A 19,359-nucleotide genomic window follows, 5' to 3' on the forward strand; every position below is an offset into this window, starting at 1 on the left:
TGCAAAAGATCCTTCAAAAATCGTGATAGCTGTCAGGCAAGAAGAATTTGCATGGTGTTCTGCCAAGAGCACAGCTTTGCAAAGTGCCTCACAAAATTTCTCAGGGCAAATCAGTGACCGTCTACCGAGTCATACGTTGCTGCAAATGAGTAGGACCACTGCAATATCCCTGAAAGTGCTGAATGCTAGAACAACCCTTTAAAGGTACTACTGTGTTCAGTGATGGTTGGGATTTACATTCATATTTATCATGAGAGGACTTGAGTATTTTGTCTCTCGGAGTCAAAAGGCAAAAAAACAATTAGACAAGTTCTTTTCCCCATTCTTTAGGTTTCCCACGCTTCCAAGGTTAAACCAGCCTTAGAGTGAAGTGGCAAAGTTGTAATGTTAAGTTCCTAAACCACCTGCAAGCCACTTGGAGACTTTGTATCGCTGGCAATCCCACTTGACAGCTCCGGGGTGCCACTGTTGCATTGCCAATGATACAATGGGATAGGTCAGTGGCTGAAAGCAGCTAGGCCTGTGGAATTAGCTGGAAGGTCAAAGGGCCGGGTTTGTCACCCTTGTCTCCAAGGGCCCTGGAGACAGGATGACAGATGCTGCTTTTAGATTCAGCAACAAAATGAGGGGACGCTGGGGATGTTTTGGCTGCCCTGCTCTTCCTTGCCTTTGTCTGGAAATGCAATTGCACTTTCTTCTTCATGCAGAAGTTCCACGGCTGGGCAAGAAGCGGCCAACCGGCCATATTCCAAAGGCAGAGTAGACTGGAGTTGCTAAAGAAAGGAGTCTGTTCCTAGTTGCAAAGCGCACCAGAATAGCCACAGGAGGGACATTTCAGAAAGAATGGGCAATTCCAAAGTAAATGTTGAGCCATATTCCCTGGGAGACAAGGAAAGGAATCTTCCAACTGGCTTGAGGGTTTTAAAGATGTTTTTATTCTGGCTGTGAGCTGGCATTGGAGAAAGTAATCCTGAACTGCACTGGTCATCTTCTCTGCTTCATCAATTGCTTCCCTGCAAGTTTCCTTCATTTTCATTTGCAAAGCACCTGGAGTGGAGATTTATGTGGCGGGGGCCCTTGTGATCTGTAGAAGGAATAGCAGAAGTACTAACTAGAAGTCATAAAAACAGCAGCAGTAGGAAAGCAGCCACACAGCCAATCCATTTCTCTGGAGCATTTGGTCTCCAGTGACTGGTGACAAGGCAGGAGTCTAAAGGCAATCTAGGAAGCCATCTGCTCTGATCAGCTTGGCCAGACCAGCACACACACGTTGACTGGGCCATTTGCTGGGTCACAAGGGCCAGCTAAGAGACAAACCCCTCCGAGGCAGTCAGTGTCCAGAGAAGCTGTGCCCATTAGGAGCCCAGAGGAGTCCAATACAACACGCAAACTCTCTGTCCACACCCTTTGCCTCTTGATTGGCTCTGCTTCATACCTCTTCTTGGTAGCTTGAATGATGGCAACTTCCTGCTTCATCTGAAGCCGCTATTTCTCCTGCTCCCTCTGCACCTCTGCCAGGAAGTGTTCCCGTTGCTCCAGCAGCTGCTGTGCCTGCAAACGCTGTCGTTTCATCTTGTTTGCCTGCTGAGGGGAGGAAAACACTTCCAGATGAAGTCCCAGCCAAGCTCCCCTAAAAAACAGTGCAAGCCGCATGTCTCACACAACCCCCCCATCTGCAAAGTGCACATTAGGAATGACTTTGTGCCTTCTAGCAATGCTGTCCTAACCAGAAGTTTAGGAGGGGGATTAGCAGATGGGAAAAAAGGAGATGCCACCTTCCTCTCCTGTTCTGATGTCTGCCTGTTGTTTCCTGGCCCCTCGCTCCTCAGGGTGTCTGCCTGTTCTCAGAGGCTCTGTTCTCCAAGTGCTGAAGTGGTCCTTGCCATCTCCTCTGTTTCCTGCATTACTTTGCTGCAGGGATGGCAGCAATCGGGCTGTCAGAAGAGGCCGAAGAGAGGCTTGGCTAATTTGAGAAATGGATGCTGCCCAAGAAAGAAAGAGAAACAAAAGAAACCAAATTACAAGAGACAAAGGCAAAAGAAACCATTCTTTTCCAAACTGAGCTCCTAACAGGCTCAAGCTGGTTTCCTCTAGTGCCCAGAAATGCACAGACACAAGCAGCAAAGTGCAAATAGACTCAGTTCTCTTCTTGGCTTGTCCTTGCCAGTAGCAGGGGGTTTGGACTAGATTAACTTCAGTGGTCCCTTCCAAGCTCAACCAGTCTTGCATCCTGCTTGGTTTTCATTTGAAAAGCAACCAGAGCGGAGATTACTATGGGGGGGACAACCCATCTGATGCCTTACAGAGTTGGGCCAAGGAGCAAACCCTGTTTGGCAGGGAACAGCTGTTTGGCCTGCAGCCGCTCTGCATTGTACCTTCAGAAGTTCCTTGGCAGAGCCTCGCCTGTCCACATCCATCTGCAGGCAGCAGCCCAGGAATTCACACAAGCCCGGGTGTAGGCTGAGCTCTTCCAGATCTGGTATTCCTTGGGTGCCTATCAGATAGTTAGCCTGAGGAAAAGGGAAACATGAGACTCTACCTAATTTTTTCCTATCCTTAAGTGCCCACCTAGTCCCCATATTTTAAGCAGCTGTCTGCAGTGGCAATTTCTTGTCCAGCAGAGGCTTTGAGATGAGCCTTGTCTCCCAAAAGAAGAAAGGGCTCCTCCAGTGCAGCCCCAGCTATTCCAACATCCAGGAGGTGTTGCCTTGAAAGTTTATGTGGGTCTCAAGGACACTTTTACAAGTGATCCCTCTTGGAGCCCTTTGAAGCTGTGGGTATGGGATTTTGTCTAATGGAGACAGACCTGAAGGCCACTGGCTTCTGAGCGTATTTGCACCTTACCTTGGAACTGATTTCCCAAATATACGGAGCCTCTCCTTTGGCCATTTCTATTCCCACGATGCCAAGGGACCAGATGTCCACTTTGGGGCCGTATGGGTCTCTCCTCACAACTTCGGGTGCCATCCAGCAAGTGGTCCCGACCATCGACCTCCGTTTACTCTGCTCAGGGGTGAGCAGAGCACAAGACCCAAAATCAGCTGAGGAGAAAAGCAAACAAACATGGATTGAAGTAAGAAACCAAGGCAAAGGGTTCCTCACTCCAAGTCTCAGGATGCAGTGCTGTATTGAGCTGGAAAAGCAGCTGTGCTCTCTTTCCTCAGGGCTGCAGCCAAGCAAATTGGGCATTTTCTGCTTAAGAAACCCACCAGCATTCACACCGCGGCTTTTCCTCCTTCACCTGAAGGTTTACATTGAACCTCCCTCCCTCCGGAAAGGACACAAGCTAACCAAAGTTCCTCCTGACGCCTTGCTGCTCTCTAGACCTCTCAGCACCTTGCAGCAGCGCCCCGAGCGTGCAGGAGAGCTCTGTGCACTCTCACCAGCACCACTGCTGGGCACCTGGCAGCCACTCAAAAGCAGCCCCACAGCGGCTGCCCCGAGCGCTGTGCCTGACCAGGAATACCCACCCAACTTGACAGAGCCATCCAGGCCCAGAAGGATGTTTCCACTTTTGATGTCTCTGTGGATGATGTTGTTGGCATGAAGGAAAGCCAGGCCTCTCAGGCACTGGGAGAGAAAGAAGAAACAGGAGACCAAAAGTTAGCCTGATTTGACTTCATCACACGCAAAAAGAAAATGCTCTTTCTTCTCTGAAGCATAAGAACAACGCAGAAAGAAAGCTCTGAACGTGGACCCACTCACTCAGCAGCACTTTCATAGGTCGAGCCTGTCCAAGGCATGCCAAGCACAAGGATTCCTTACCTCCTGACAGACAGTTGCTATGTGTCCTACAGCCATTGTTTTCATAAGGATCACCATAGCTAAGGAGCCTCCATCCATGTACTCCAACACCAGCCACACAGCCTCATTGGCAAGGTAGCTGGAAGATGAAAACAACAGCACAGAGCTGAACGCGCACAGCTCCATTGCCTTTTGGAAGAAAAGCCTAAGGTAGAGTTTTGTTTCCAGGTCACTGCTAAATGAAGACAGAATACAATGAAGACACACTGCACCTAGGCTATCCACTGCTGGCAGCCTGTGCCTTCCAAATGACAAAGGCACAACTGCAGCAAAGGAGATGGCTTAGGTGGCAAGCAGGGAAAAAAGGCATTTTTATGATGGCAAAGATTAATCTGGAAGTGGACACATCCCAGCAGCTACCTCTTTGTCTTCATAAACAAATTGCACCATTATCTCCAGCAAGAAGGAGACACAGTTTTCACAGCTTTTATTCGGGACAGGCAGGTTTGCAGCAATGGGGAAACCCTTTGGAAAAATGTGCATAAAGGACAGTCATCACGGGCAAAAGCAATTTCAAACCTGGAAAGTTATGTATCTCCCAGCCTACTCTTTTGGCCTGCAAGGCAGTGGATAATAGTGGGAACAGCGCAAGGGAAATAATTTCTGTGATGCTTTCTCAGCACTTCTCCTCCAAGCCTTGGAAAAAATCCAGCCCCAAACCAGCAAAAGAACATGCAGCGAGTGAACACACAGGCTGCTGGCACAGAAAGAGAGCCAGGTTTCTGGGGACAATCTTCAAGCTCTTTATGCCAGAAACCATTCATGGGGACAAAATGCAATCTCCTGCCGTGCTTTGCCCAGGAGTGGATGGATGTTAATGGAAAGATCCATTTTCTGCCAGTGAGTAAAGAGCTTTTAAACCTTTGCCTTGCAAGCATGGAAAACAACATTCCTAGAAAAATACCAGGACTGCTTACCTTTCGAGGTAGGTGACAATATTGGGGTTCTTCATTTCCCTCATGACCAGGATTTCTTTCACCATTTCCTCGCAGCCCTGTTGCTGGAGATCAAGTTTCTTTATGGCCACCTACAATGCCGTTGAAAGCCATTAGGAACAGACATTACAAGAGCCTCTTTGTCTGCATGCTCGCAGGCCAGGATGCCTTGCCACCTTGGTAAAAAAGGAATCTCTAAACTATCAACCACAAAGTGCTAACAACCCTCTCTGCACCTGCAGACTTCACGAATGGACTTTGTTGTTCACCACTGCTATTATCATTTACACAGGTTTCGCAAGCCAAAAGCAACTTTGTTCCTGTGCAAATAAATTGAAACCACTGGAAATACATTAGCATTTCTAGGGGCTTTGACCAGCTTTTCAGAGACTGCTGCCATTCGTGATTGTGCCCCAAAGTAAATACATACCTCGATTACAGAGAAAATGCTGCCCAGAAAAGATCTCCATGATGACTCAAAGTAAAGTTACAATCCTAGCACATGCTAACAGCTTCAGTTTGGAGTTTGCATCTCTGAAGAACATTCTTGAACATGGCTTAGATTGTCATTATTTTGTGGGTTTTAAAACAAATAATCCTTTCTGTGGTAGTCTGTGGATACAGCCCAGGTTATAAGCGGGGTTTAGGGCTTTTGGATGCCTTGTAGACCTCCCTCCAAGTGTGGTTCCTGAGCACGGCAGGTGGATAAGGAGGCACCAGGAAGATGGAATTGTATTTGCTGAGAGCCAGAAATGAGAATTCAGGACTTTCAGCCCCAAAGAGCAGTGGGACTCTCCAAGGCACCACCATGTCTGTTCACTAGAAACAGCATCACTATAAAGGAATGTCACCGACACAGGACCAGCACAAGGTTGTATTATGTAAGGTTCTTCATCAACTCCTTCTCATTGATGTGCATGTGTGTGTGTTTGTGTGTGTGTGTGTGTGTGTGAACCAGGTGTCCCAGGAGTGCAACACAGTCAGCTGTGCTCCAGACAAGATCTCTCCTTCCTTCGGTCTTGCATTATATTTTCAGACCAAACCACATGATGGAATACAGTGGGAAATCCTATCTATGTCTGAATGCAGGCTTGAGAGGAATCGGGCCAGAATGACAGCTGTTGCCATCAGCTAATCTAGGCATATTTATCCAGTAAGTCCAAGCTAGTGTGTCCTTCTCTGAAGGACAACACTGCTATCCTTGCATTAATTCAGGATGCAAGGCCAAGTCTCAGCAACGTGAAATTTTTAGCCTGCCTCTAGGCTCTAAGCAAGCTACTTGTGTGGGACAGCCTTTGCAGCAAAGACAGGCAGCCCAAAGCTCTGCCATCAGATCACATTGCAAGGAAAAGCACTCCAGAGCAGCAAAATCTGCGAGGGCTCTTGGCACTTACCGCTTGTCCTGTGGCAGCGTCAAAGGCCTTATAAACGGTTCCAAAACCCCTAGAAACAGAAGAGAGCCAAGAACAGAGAAGCCGTTCAGTGCTGAGAAGTGAAAGGCAGCCCAGGCAGGAGCTCTCTGCTGCCCGGAGTGTCTCTAAAACACGGGGCTTTGTCTCCTCTTCAGCCAATAGCACAGCAGCCCAGCAATCCTCTGCCATGCAGCGTGTCCTAGAGGAAAGCTCAGTCCAACAGGAAGAAAAAAGGGCTACTGCCATCCCAAATGTACACACTAGGTCATGGATGCAGGGGTTTTCTTGGCCTTTTCCTTCTTGGGTCTCTGCGTGTGGCGTTCCTTTCCAGGCAATGAAACACAAAGTCCTGTTGGGCCTCCTTCTCCCCGCTCTCTTTTGATTCCATCTGCCAAACTCGGGCAACACTACACAGCCTTTCTTATTGTCCTGAGCATGGAATATTGCTTTCAGCAAAAGATTGGAAGGAAATGCTACTGAGAGCAGTGACCTGACAGCAGCTTCAGGTGGGAAGCTGCTCTCTCAGGTTCTTCTTCCTTCATCAGTGTGGCCGTATGACTTGGAATCATACAAACCCATGTCTCCTAGGAAAAGAAGCTAACTGGTGCCACACGCTTGAGGGACAGGAGGGTTTCCAGGCCCTGCTTCTTGCGGCAGGCAAGACATTGTCAGCATGCAGTTACCTTTGATGATGCCCTGTGATCAGGACTGAGACAGGGACAATCTAAAGCCGGGGTGTGAAGAAGCTTGCAGCTTGCCTGATTGATATTTCCACTTGATATTGCACCAGCAAAAGAGCTGGCCCATGCTTCTGCAGAAGTAAGATTGGCTGCACTCACCCACTGCCAATAAATTTCCATCCAGTGTATTTCTGTTTTGGATCTGCCACACTCACAACACTCCCTGAAAGAAACAAAATGCAAGAAGCAAACTTCAAAACAGAGATACCGACTTCCTGCACATCTGAAACTCAGCTCCATTCTCTGGGGCTCTGGGCAATTGATGGTTGCTTGGCTAACCATAACATCAACAAGAACAACAACAACAGCAGCTCCGTATCAAGACAGGCAGCTCTGCAGCACACATAGCCTGCACAGGGTCTGATTCTCCACGCTCCTTTGAAGGGTTACCTTGAAAGGAAACTAAGGCCATGGAGAAACCCTCAGAGCAGACAGAGATCAGAAAAGAACAGACACCAAGGCAAGTGATTTTCAAAAGCTTTTCGACTTGAGAGATTAAATGCAGCCTGGGATCTGGGAGGAATTTTTATCCGCAGCTGCTTTTTGCAGAGCGGAAGGAATATTGCAAAGTGAATTCCAGCAGAAGAGGGGACTTCCTCTACCTCTCAGCAGTTTGCCTAAAGAGTGCTTTGCTGATTGTTCTCTACAACCAAGAACAATTGCTGTTAGAATTAGGGCCCTCTTCATGGATGATCAGGCTAAGTTCTGAAGACAATTTTGCCTATTCCCCATTTTCTGAAGAATTACAACTGCTTGTCTTCAGCCTGGGGAGCAGCAGTCGCTTGCACTGGTCTCGACCTCTTGAAGACTGCCCACGTGTCCCATCTTCCCAAATGGGCACAGCCGAGACGGGTAACAAGGACAGCGCCGCTCCTCGGGCGCTGCCGTGGCACAGACAGCTGCCCAAGTGAGATGCTGATCCTTTCATGAGTCCAGGCAAAGCTGCAGCAATGGGGAGGCAGCTGAAGTCTCACAGCTCAGGAAGGCTCCAGCCTCTGCAGTCATACCAGCCGTCAGTGGCAGGGCAGACATGACAAAAAGCTTGGCAGAGCCAGCAAGTGGCCACTGACAACCATTGAGAAGAGGCCAGAGCCAGACTGAGCCCCATTACAAGCTGTTGACCCCACTCAAGACAGACCATGAGTGTCATTGAGTTCAGACCCACGGGGGAGTAGATCAATGCCCCTTTTGTCCCAGCAGTTGATGGCAGACACTGAGGAAACTGGGCTCTGTTCTGTAGCCGACCAGTTATTCTCTGACAGCCCTGCCCTGGCAGCTATAACGTGCAAGAAGCAACTTGGTTGTACTGCAGACTCACCAAGGCCTTGCTGTGCTTTCCTAGAGTATGATCTGTGCAGGGATGAGGGCCAGGCCTTGGCTTTCCAAGAGTATTTACCAGCTGGGCATTAGCTGTGACAAAGTGGCACCGTGGTACCAGAGGAGCATGCAGCAGAGGGGCTGCAGGCTTCCTTCTGAGAACTTCCTGCAGGGCAGTTTTATCTCAGTGCGCCACATAGATGTGTCTCTCTAATGCATCGTCCCAAGCAAACAGCTAAAATATCAAAGAGGGATTGTAAAACAAGTATCCTGTTTTTCTTCTTTTGCTACACTTTGGAAACAGCACTTTCTTTTGGATTCCTAGGGATTTATCTAAGAGCAGAATATTTTAACTTTTGAGGCCTACTAAAAGACCTCCTCCACTCTTATTGGTGCTGTCACCTGATGTTCTTTCCAAGGAGGCTGGGCCAAGCAGAATGTAGAATTCTTATCCAAACAAACTGAAGAAGGAATGGTAGAAGTACTAATAGTCATAAAAACAGCAGCAGTAGGAAAGCAGCCACACAGCCAATCCATTTCTCTGGAGCATTTGGTCTCCAGTGACTGGTGACAAGGCAGGAGTCTAAAGGCAATCTAGGAAGCCATCTGCTCTGATCAGTTTGGCCAGACCAGCACACACACCTTGACTGGGCCATTTGCTGGGTGGCAGCCTTCTGCTGCTCAGGAAACAATCCCTGCTTTAGCCTTTACTGCCCAGGGAAGGAAGCTCAGGCAAAGCCCTCCCACTCCCAGCTGCCCTGAAAAGCAAAAGCAGTGCCCCAAAGTTCTCCCTGCCTGCTTCCAAGCACCACTATGGCTTCTGTAGGGGGTCCAAAATGTCTGTCTGACACCCGAGGGAGGAGGAACATGCTGAGGCACACACACATCAATACACTGCTCATTCGGACAAAGAATGCACAGGACGTACTCAGCTGCTCCAAGCCCTGGTTCTCTCCTTCCTGGCACAGCTGATCTGGCTCCTGGCCTGAACAGGGCAGACTGCTCACTCTCGGCTCTTCAGGCTGTGGAGAGGAGGCTTCTTCGGAGGATGCTGCTGCAGATGCATCTCCAATGGCAGAGCCCACGTCCATCTGGGACAAGAAATGTCTTGGTGTCAGAAAGGTGAGTGGCAGAGATGCCCCCGACAGCACACTTTAAAGGCGAGCCCTTAGGAACAACACTTGGGTTAGGCTGCAAGCTGAGCTGTCAATTCTTCCAGCCCAAGTCAAACCCCCGTAAGCAGCCAGAGACGACAGCTTGTCACAGCCAGCCCTAGTAGAGACAGTGAAAGGGAAAGAACAGCTTTCCATTTCAGCCTGTCCTGTGGACTGCATTCACCATGGACAGGGACAAGCTGTTCAGAATCTGTGTGGGTCACCATGTTGACCTGAAGAAACCTCTCACAAAACCAAGATAGCACTAGGGGGCCAGCAGCAATACATTCAGAGGATTGCTGAGGGCCAAAGCACTAGCCCTGCTGCCCAGGCATTCAGTGGCCCAGGAGTGTCCTTCTGAGCAGCTGCCATGGAGACCAGAGAGCACGGCAGCCAGAGGCATGGCCCCCATCCCGCCATGCTGCTCCGCAGGGGCGAGGTGACAAGAGGAGAGACCTCTTGTTGCATGACTGCAGTGCTGCCTACTGCTCTTTCACTCACCGGCTTTTGTTCTGCCAGCCTGTACTGCAGCATCTTCTGCATCCTTTCCATTTCTTCTTTGTGCCTCTCTTCCACTGCCTTCATCTTCCTCTGAGCTTCCCGCAGCTCTGCCTGCAGCTTGTTCTTGATATGTTGTCAAGAAAATTCTTACTAGCACTTGCCATCTCGCTCACGTTTCTCATTTCCCAGTCTCAAAAGCTCTTCACTTCAGCCACTTTTTTCTGCTGCTCTACCCAGCTCTAAGCCTGGTGCTCAGCCCTGGAGCCTGCCAGGCTCCCTGCTTGCACTAGTCCTTGCCTCCCCTTTCCTGATATCTACCGTTCATGCCCCTGCTACTGCCCTTCCCTCTGCTACCTGGCTTGTCAGGCTCACCTGCCCATTCTCTCGCTCCTCCTTCAGCTCCTGCCTCAGCTGCTCTACCTGCCGCTGCCTTTGGTTTAGCTCTCGCTGCAGGCGGCACACCTTGTCTAAATGAGCAGCCTTCCGGCGCTGGAGCTGCACAGAAACAAAGAGAAGACGCCTTTAAACTTCCCACCCACCACCTGTGTGGCAACCAAGACTCATGTGCTCACGCTTTCCAAAAGCAATTTGCTCTCCTTCTCCTGTTTACCAAGGGCCAGCTAAGACACAATCCCACCCACACACACAATGTCTGGAGAAGCAGTGCCCATAAGGAGCCCCAGAAGTGTCCAAACTCTCTTGGCACTCTCTTTGCATCTTGACCGGCCCTGGTTCCCATCTTTTCTTCTTCAGGTTGCATTACGGCAATCTCCTGCTTCATCTCAAGCACCCTTCTCTCCTGCTCCCTCTGTACCTCTGCCAGGAAGTGTTCCCGCTGCTCCAGCACCTTCAAACGCTGTTGTTTCAGCCGTCTTTCCTGATGAGAGGAATAGACACTTCCAGATGAAGTCCCAGCCATGCTCCCCAAAGAAAACAATGGAAGCTTCATCCCTCCCACAGCCCCCTGCTGCTGAGTGCACAGTAGTGGCTCTGTGCCCTCCAGCACTTCTGTCCTGACAAGAAACTTTGGAGGGGTGTCAGCAGCTGGAAGGAAAGGGGCTGCCACCTTCCTTCCCCGCTCTGAAAGAAGGGGGAAGACTTCTTTTCAAAGTCCCCTACTCTTTGATCAAGGAAAAGCTGCAGGTGGACTGTAGGATGAGGAAGAGGCCAGCACCCCAAAGTCAGAGTCACAAGACAGGCCACCAGCTGAAATACCAGCAACAGGGGGCCTGTTGCGTATGCTTCAAGCCCAAAGGGAAGAGCTCTGTCCACCGTGCAAGGACAGAAAGCAAGGAAGGCAGTTGCTGGGACTGCAGGTGGCAGCAAGGTCAGCAGACTGCTACACGGTACCAGGGTGTCAGCAAGGTCCTGCCCCTTTGCTGCCGTGCTTTGTGTGCGACCACCCAGCCTCCAGGGGAGCGTGGCTCATGGCCTCCCTGAAACCGTGGCTGTGTTCAGTGCCCCAGCACCCTCCTCTGGGCATTCACAGCCCTTCAAGTCTGAGCCCTTGAAGCCCTCTGCTGCCTGGCCCAGCAACGTCAGGCCTGCAGCAGAGGCTTGCAGCCATGTCCCATTCTCAGGCTGCTATTCTGCTAAGCCAGCCCACCAAGCTTGCCTGAAAAGTTCAGGTGTGTATTGCTTCCTACCTGTTTTTGCAGGAGCTTCCTTTTCTCCTCCTCCTGAGCAGATTGCCAGAGTCTCAGAGCCTTGCTGAACTGCTCTTCTGCCAAGCGGAGCTGTTGGGCCATTTCTTCACATTGCTGCTTGCTGAAAGATCTTACAGCTTGCAGCTCACAACGAAGGCCCCTGACATCCTCTGCAAACACGACAAACAACAACAGTCAAAGACTCTGCTGAACATCACCCCTTTCAGATTCAGGCAAGGAGGGACCTGCCCCCAGCCCCTTCACTCCTCGGAAGCCCTGCTGACAGAGCTGCCTTGGGAGCAACTGCACTAGGCAGGGCCATCACCAGAAACAAAGCGCACGAGGCTCTCACCAAGTATCAGCTCCTTGGCCTGCATGGCTGTGCCTACTTGGCCTTCCAGACGGCTCCTGGTGATCTCCAGCTCTGACACCTGCTGCAGAGCCTCCAACAGGCTGCATTGCAAGCTCTCCTTCTCTGTCCTAAAAGTTGTGAAGATGAGGACAAATTGTTCGTGGCACACACGGGCAGTTTTTCCAGTAAGTGCCTTAAGATCCCTGCACCTGAGTATGGAAAACAGCTGGCATGGAAACGCAGATAGAGCAAGACTATTTCTACCACTTCAAATAGCAAAGCAGACCCTTCCAGGAGATTGGCCAGCCTTTCCCCACGACCTAGTCCAGCACAGAAAGCCCAGCTGAGCTTGATCTCAGCAGCCAAGGCTCAAATTGCTCTTCCCTCACATATCCCACACAGGTGGCTGTGCCCACAAAATCTCTAGCAGCAAGCAAAAGGCCAGCCTCTGCTAACAGCCCTGAGCTCATCTGCAATTCCAAGTCACTCTGCAGGGGGACAGAGCACCGTGCTCTCCTGGCTGTTTCATCCATGCTTTATGCCATTCACGGTGTACGTAAGAGATACTTTATTTTCCACACCCTCTCTAAGTTCAAGGCACTAAAGGAATGCACCGAACCATACATGAGAGCTGCAGCTTCTAGCAGCACCAAGAGCAGAGAGAAACCAGAACTAGGCTTTCATCTGAAAATGAACTCTCTGGCAGGAGGGGCATGTATCCTGCCATTTAAATTACTGGAATATCATGAATAATAACAACTGCCACCTTTAGTTTTGGCTAAATAAGTCTGCACTGCCCAAAATGTTTTGGCACTCTTTGAAAAGAAGAGAGACCAGCCAGAGTAACCTTGACAGGTTCCAGAGCTGAATGGACAAGTGAGCAAGAATCAGTGCTCAGCAAGAATCCTCAGGGACTGTCAAGAAGGCACACAAGACCTTTCTTTCCCTGCTGCTGCTGCTGCTGCTGCTTGCAAGCAACTCTAGGTCCTGCACCATACCTCCTCACAAGAGTTAGCTCAGAAGGGCCTCAAGATTTTCAGCATGAATGTCCAGCATCACCCCAAGTGCCGCATCCCTACTCACAACATTCACACGTAGGAGCCTTGAATTCTGAAAATGTCATATCAAACTGCTGGGCAAGGAAATAGTGATGTTCAGATGCACTGACGGAGAAACCAAAAGCAGAGGGAAACGTTCGGTTCCAGCAGACATCTGCACTGTTTCCCTGGTAATAAATGCAGTACCATGTTGGCTTGCTTTGCACTTGTCACACAAAGGTGCAAAGGATCCCAAGCAGGTGTTCAAAAAGAGCTGTGAGAGCTTGAGCTGGCAGAGAAAGAACATTCAGGCCACAGTATGCTTTTCTTTTTTCTCATGTCTCTTTGCTTCTCTGTCCGAGAACCATCTGGAGAGCACGCAGGAGCCAATAAATCCTAACATAACGCTCAGCACCTTGGTCACTCCAGACCTTCAACAATGGCTCACCCTGGGTCTCATCCCTGCCTTTACCTGGCCTCTGCCAGCTGCTCCAAAAGGCCTCGTAGGTCCCGCTCTGTGGCTGCCAGTCGGGCTTGCAGGGCAGCGTTCTCTTCCGCCAGCACTGCCTTCTCTTTGCACACCTGGGACAGCGTGTGCCCTTGGCGAGAGAACTCCTGGAGCAGCTTCTCCAGAGTCCTTTGTGCTGGCCGCTGCGAGCGGCAAACCTGGAAGCAGAGGGGCACCATTTTTCAGGAAGAACAACAACACAGTCTCAGTCGTAGCTTGCTGCCAGAAGCAACATTCGGGGAAGACTTGCTAAGGGCAGCTCCCTCTCCCACAGGTGCTGCCTAGCAACAAGGTGAGTGCTACCTTTGTCACTGCCAGAGGAACTTCCTTCTTCAGCAGAGATCTCTGAGGCTGTGATTCCTCTGCTGTCTCAGGTGCCGCTTCAAACGCCCTGTCTTGTGAGGAGTGGCGCTTTCCCTCAAATGCAGCCAACTCCTTCCATCTATGACAGGGGGACAGACCAACAAGCCTTTAATAGCAACAGTCTCCTTGCAAAACCACAAATCCACACCATGTCCCAAGGAAGGCAGTCTCAGGGACTTCCTACAGCCCTCTAGGTCCACCTCTGGACAATGCTGGAATGACCCCACTAGACCAAGCATCACTCTTTGTCATTCCTGCCAGTGAAAGAGTCACCAGTGAGGAAGCAAAGAAGCTTCCAGAAACTACAAAACATTTCCAGAAAGCTCCGCTTCCATCAGCTTCACAGCTTCCTGCCCGCTAGGTCTTACGCTCCTCTCTATCTGGTCCAGTGGATGCCAGACTTGCAAAAGTTCTTCTTTGCCTAAGACAGGCTTGGGAAATGCAGATGAGTACTGCCACAATTACTCTTGCTTTCACTAGTGCAAGAAGGAAAGAGCCTGCAAGCTATAGCTTGGGGAGGAGATGGGTATGAAGTTCCAAGCCAAGAACCAAAGGATCCCGAGATGCTTACGGCTTGCAGGGACTCCAGGAAGCTTGCAGCCCAGTCTGCAGCTCTGAGCACCTGGGGTCAGCTATGGCATGTGGACAGGCTGCTCAAGGCTCTATCCAGCAGCTGGGCTTCCAAATTTCCAGAGGTGGAATGTGCACAAGCTCTCTGAGGTGCTTCTTCTGCTACATGATAGGCTTTATGGTTCAATGCTTGTCCCTAGGCCCAGCCTGAAGCTCCCTTGCTTCTGCTCTGGTCCAGTTTGGAATGCTTTTTATCAAGGTAGGAGGAGGGAGTGCCAGGAGGCAGCTATGCTGTAGGTCGGTCGGCAGCCAGACCTGCCTACGGGCTGCCTTTCCCTGACTATGCTGGGCAAGTTCAACAGCGAGAAAGCCAAATTCATTCTTTGACCCCGGGATTCCTAAAGGCCAGCAAGGCCCAGCCCTGCTCGGAGAAAGCAGGAAAGCTTAGCACACACCTGAACTCCAGGGCTCTTGGTGCTCTATCCATCCTCTGCTGCCGCTCTGCCTTTCCTGCCCGGCCCGAGGAGTCCTGACTGGCAAGAAGCTCTGGTCTTGGGGCCTGCAAGGGATGGGCAGGGAAAAAGCACAAACAAGAAAGCAATAAGGAGCAGGCAAGTTGTCTCCTGAGAGCTGGGAGAAGCAGCAAGCGCAGATGCAGCTCACCTGAAGGCAAAAGCTGTTGTGTGGGGCTGTTGATGGGAGTAAGTACGTAACCCTTGAGTTGCTATGGAAATGTCTGAATAGGTGCAAGGAACAGTTCCCTGCTCCGTTCTGATCAACTGGCTTCCCTCAGGATCTCAAGCATTAGGGAGCAGCCAACAGGAACTGTGTTGCAGCCTTTCAGAGACGGGGCTTGTCTTTGCCATGCAGAGCTGCTCAGGATTCTTCTCAGCAAACTTGGGTCATGTCAAAGTACAGGGTGCAGTCAAAGCGGTGACTGTAGCTACTTCGACAGTGCGTGCAGAGGGGCAGGTCCCTGCAGGACACAGTAGGTCCTGCGTACCCCACAAGGCTGTGAGCTGTGCCTTGGGACCGCTCTCTCTGCTGACAGCAGGGAGCCTGCACACACACTGGGCACAAAGGGGCTCACTTTGCCACCAGTAGCACTCAAGGACAGCATGCTGCCGCTCATCTGACACCAAGGGAAGTTCACAGTCAGAATGATGTCGGCATGTGAAAGTTCAGATGCCAATTCCCAGGTGTCAGTGGCTGGGCTGAAGAGCCAGGTCATGGCAGGACTCCAGGCCTCAGCATCTTCAGCCACAAAGGGCCAGTGCTGCCTGATCAGGAACTTGCAGCCCTACACTGCACCAAAGCTTTGCACTGGAGCAACCAAAGCTAGCACTTACTGGTTCAGGATGCTCAGGCCCTGGACTGACAACACGGGCGGGATTGTTGTCCTTTGCCTCCCCTTCAGCCTCTGGAGGCACAGGGCGAGCCACAGGAGGTTCTGCTGCTGGTGTGCTGCTCTGCAGACAGACAGGGGTGTGAGGGACAGGCAGTGAGCTGTCATTGAGAGTCTTGTTTCTCCTGAGCTCCATCCCCAGCTGTCCTGAGGAGACGTCATGAATTTGGATAGAAGTGGCATCCTCAGCCACTAGAACTCATTTCAAGTGGGCTGATGAGACTAATGTTTGGCCAGGACTGCATATGCTTCTGACATAAGGGAGATATTTTAGCCCGGCTACAATTGGCGGGCAGCCTCCTGTCTAAAAAGTTCACTTTCATGAGTAAAAACTTCTTCAATGGAAAAGGAGGAAACTGATGGAATCCTCTTGGTAGTGCTCATTCAAACGCTGATGTGGACTTTCTTTTGGCCTGCCAGGCTGGCACTTGAGTGCACCAGGCCAAGCCCACAGCTTGCTCCACAATTCTTGGACACCAGGAATGTCAAGGGTGTCCTTCTCACTCACCAAACCATGGACTTGATTCCTTCCACGTTTGAGACAACCTGCCAGAGACAAGGGAAAATGAACCAGGTGCTGGTGGAAAACTGTCTGTGCTGGGCTACCCCACAGGAAAAAGGTCCCCCAAGCAGAAAGCATTTTCCTTTCACAACCTCCCTCCCTAAAGCAGCCCTTCTTTAGCACAGCAAGCAAGGCTACAGGGCACTACCCTAGGCTGTGCCTACCTGAGTTGGCTTTGCCACTAAGGAACTAGAAACTTGGCTGCAAAATGCAAATGGTTCCTTAGCAGTCCGTGTCTACATTGTAGCCCGCTGTTCACCCTACAGCTAAAGCAGCCTTTTCCTCCTCTCCTCCCTGGACTTTTATTTTTTTAAACTTTGTGCAGTACTTCCCATGCAATTGCTGTAAACCATTGCCCAGAAAACTTCCCTAAAGCCCTCTTAGAGCTTGCAGTTCCCTTCGGATAGAGTACAGGCCCAGCTCTGGGCTTCAGGAGCACACACAAACTGCTCGGCACTTTCCCCTTCAGCGCAAAGCCAATCGCTACTGTAGCACACAGAGAGGCTCAAGTTAGACAGGCACATTCTTTAAGGACAGAAGGCAGAGAAAAGCTGCTTTCCCTCAGCTCTGGAGAGAACCGCACAGTTTTTAGAAGCATGCCTACAAAGCTCTCCCAGTCTGCGTTTTGGAAGTTGTCCACACCCTTCTGGCCAAGAGACATCCCCTTTCTAGCTGAAGCTGTTGGCAAGAGCTTTACCAAACTTACGGCATCTTTACGGCACTTTTGTTCCAATGTGCTGCCCCAAGGAAAAAGCCTCTACTTACGTCTCAGGCCTTTGAACATTTTGCAGGATGACACTGATGCAAAAGCCCTGCTGACAGCACTGCGGAATTGCTCCATTGTTTCAGCAGGGCTGCTCGAGTCCGCAGGCCAGAAAACACAAATGAAAAAAATCCCACTTGCACAGATTGTGCAAGGAAAAGAGAAAAAAAAAGGCACACGCAGCAGTCCGCTGACTGTATAAGAAAAGAAAAACCAAAAGACACCTGCACAAGCTGCAGTTCGTAGAACGAAAAAAGAAAAAGCAAAGACACCTGTACGTGTCTGCAAACCCTACAACCGTAGGGGAAAACAAAAGGATGCCTACACGAGTCCACAGACTCGTACAACGGCAGGCAAAAGAAAAAGATTCCCTTTCCAGGGCACAGAGTGTTGCCTGAGAACTCCTCAACACAGGGTCCTCCTGCAACGAGCACGCCAAGAGCCGCTCTGGACGCTGATGCTGTGCGTGCACCAGGGCAACCTCCCCCTGACCACGCTGTGACGTGGCAGCCCTCCGCTGACATCACAATAGCAGCCGCTCTAGGTGGGTCTGTGAATTTATGCATAGTAACAGAACCTTCTCTGCAGCTAATGCAAAGGAAAGCCCAGAAAGTTCTCATCTGTCCCAAAGCAGCACAAACCCTCCTTGCAGTCCAGAACCCATAGCTCAAAGGATCCAAGAGTAACACTAAACAGGCCCCAAGCACATGCACCCTCTCCTTTGGCCACCAGTGCTTCTGACTAAAACAAGTAACACTTGCTTCATTTCTATGGGTGCAATCACGCTTTGGTAATATCCCGGAGGGTCCCCTTAATTGAAATGCTTGTCATGCCTGCCCATTTACTGCATGGCTAACATCGACCAGCACACTGTAGGCTCGCTGAAGGAACAAGGATACCATAGTGGGGAAACAGTGCCAAGTAACAAACTAGCCAGAGGTGTTTGCATGACACTGGAGCAGCATTTGTGTTGTCAGTATGGCAGGGACAGTATGGCAGTGCCCATGTCCTGTGCGTGGCAGGGGATGCCCTTGGAGCGGTGTTGTAGTGCATCTACAAGTCTTGGTTCCTCCCAAGGGTAAAACTCACCTCTGGTTTGTGTAATGTTAGTTTTTACCTGAAAACCTTCTTTCCCTTCCCCCTTCCCATTGGCTGTGGCCTCCCTGCATCCCCTAATCACCCCTGCCCCCTGGTATAAGAGATAAGACCCAGAGCAATTTGGTCTCTCACTTGCCCCAGATGGACAACAGACAATAAACCTGGGATTATTCCAGCAAGTTTGAGCCTCCTGTGTCTGGATACTTTGAGTGCGTGTTGTATCCACTCCAGGACTTTCTCCGCTGCCTGTGCCCTGAGATGAGCAAGCTCTCACCACTGGGGTGGGACAGAGGGGTCCTATCGGGGAGAAGGATTGAAAAGAGTGGCGCCCGACTGTAGGGGTTGAACAAGCCCACCAAGGCTTATCAGAGCCAGGGTGAACCGTTCTTTAGAGACTTTGGATGCTGTTTAAAAATACAAAAGAAAAATTTTTTTAAAAGGAGTCAAAAATCCTCCGGCACTGGGGGACCAACTCCAGGGCAACAGGTATCTTTCCATCGCCAGAAAACAACAGAAAAAGGTAAGGTTGAACTCCGACACCGGGCTGGGAGGGGTGGAGAGTGAAGCAGACCCCGGGGGACTGTTCCGTGTAACTCCTTCCCAGCTGCAGCAGCCCCAAGCGTGTGGGGTTCCCCCAGCCGTGGGCAGAGACAGAGTGTGGGGGAGAGGGAATTCTCCATGCTGCCGGTACAGTGTGAGTTTAATTGTAATCCTTTTGGTGCAATTTCGTTTTCTGTGCTAGGGAAAATAGACAGATTGTGTGCAGAGCTGCTGTGACCTCCAAAATGGGATCCCGGCTCTGCACACAAGAAAGGAGTCATACACAAAAAATACAGAATTTTTTAAAAACCACAAATGTAAAAAATTCAAAACATAAGATAAAAGAGTTTGTATCATATTTGACTCAGCAAAGTGAACAGATCGAATTGTTGAAATTAGATTCAGTAGCTGCCTGGGATGAAATTGGAAGTTTATTAACCTTAAAAATAGAAGGAGGAGACAAATCGGCCCTGAAATTCCTCCCGGTTTTTCTTTTAATTCAAAAAGAATTAGTTAACAGAAATAAAAACGGAAGACAAACAAACACCGCAGTATCCATCTAACTTTCCTAACTTTTCCCCTAAAACCTCTGTTCCCCCACTAGAAAAGATACCCGAGACAAACAATGCAAGTTCTAGTCTGGTGTGTCTCT

General features: G+C 50.3%; 2 protein-coding genes across 12 annotated transcripts in view; both read right to left on the reverse strand.

Annotated features, from left to right (window-relative positions):
- The window catches only part of LOC147648307 (uncharacterized), a 59,207-nt gene that overhangs the window by 2,241 nt on the left and 37,607 nt on the right, over nucleotides 1-19,359 (reverse strand). The window lies entirely within an intron of this gene.
- LOC111945826 (uncharacterized) lies at nucleotides 913-17,564 on the reverse strand. 8 transcript variants are annotated; one of them, XM_086867373.1, is made up of 22 exons: nucleotides 17,072-17,564; nucleotides 16,253-16,290; nucleotides 15,689-15,808; nucleotides 14,795-14,898; nucleotides 13,710-13,848; nucleotides 13,371-13,564; nucleotides 11,862-11,989; nucleotides 11,510-11,679; nucleotides 10,678-10,740; nucleotides 10,236-10,358; nucleotides 9,864-9,986; nucleotides 9,137-9,299; nucleotides 6,991-7,054; nucleotides 6,134-6,182; nucleotides 4,722-4,831; nucleotides 3,766-3,883; nucleotides 3,471-3,570; nucleotides 2,845-3,041; nucleotides 2,376-2,510; nucleotides 1,776-1,982; nucleotides 1,405-1,581; nucleotides 913-1,084 (listed from the first exon to the last, which is right to left on the reverse strand). In XM_086867373.1, exons 1-20 carry the CDS (start codon nucleotides 17,145-17,147, stop codon nucleotides 1,938-1,940), a joined length of 2,259 nt encoding a protein of 752 aa, XP_086723499.1. In that variant the 5' UTR covers nucleotides 17,148-17,564; the 3' UTR covers nucleotides 913-1,084; nucleotides 1,405-1,581; nucleotides 1,776-1,937. The 8 variants fall into 8 exon arrangements, with proteins under 8 accessions (XP_086723499.1, XP_086723500.1, XP_086723498.1 ...); XM_086867374.1 differs by having other exon boundaries at nucleotides 1,510-1,584; nucleotides 17,072-17,547; XM_086867372.1 differs by having other exon boundaries at nucleotides 1,405-1,584; nucleotides 17,072-17,547.

Source organism: Cyanistes caeruleus, chromosome Z (genome assembly GCF_971803275.1).
Source record: "Cyanistes caeruleus chromosome Z, bCyaCae1.hap1.1, whole genome shotgun sequence".
NCBI classification, from domain to species: Eukaryota; Metazoa; Chordata; class Aves; order Passeriformes; family Paridae; genus Cyanistes; species Cyanistes caeruleus.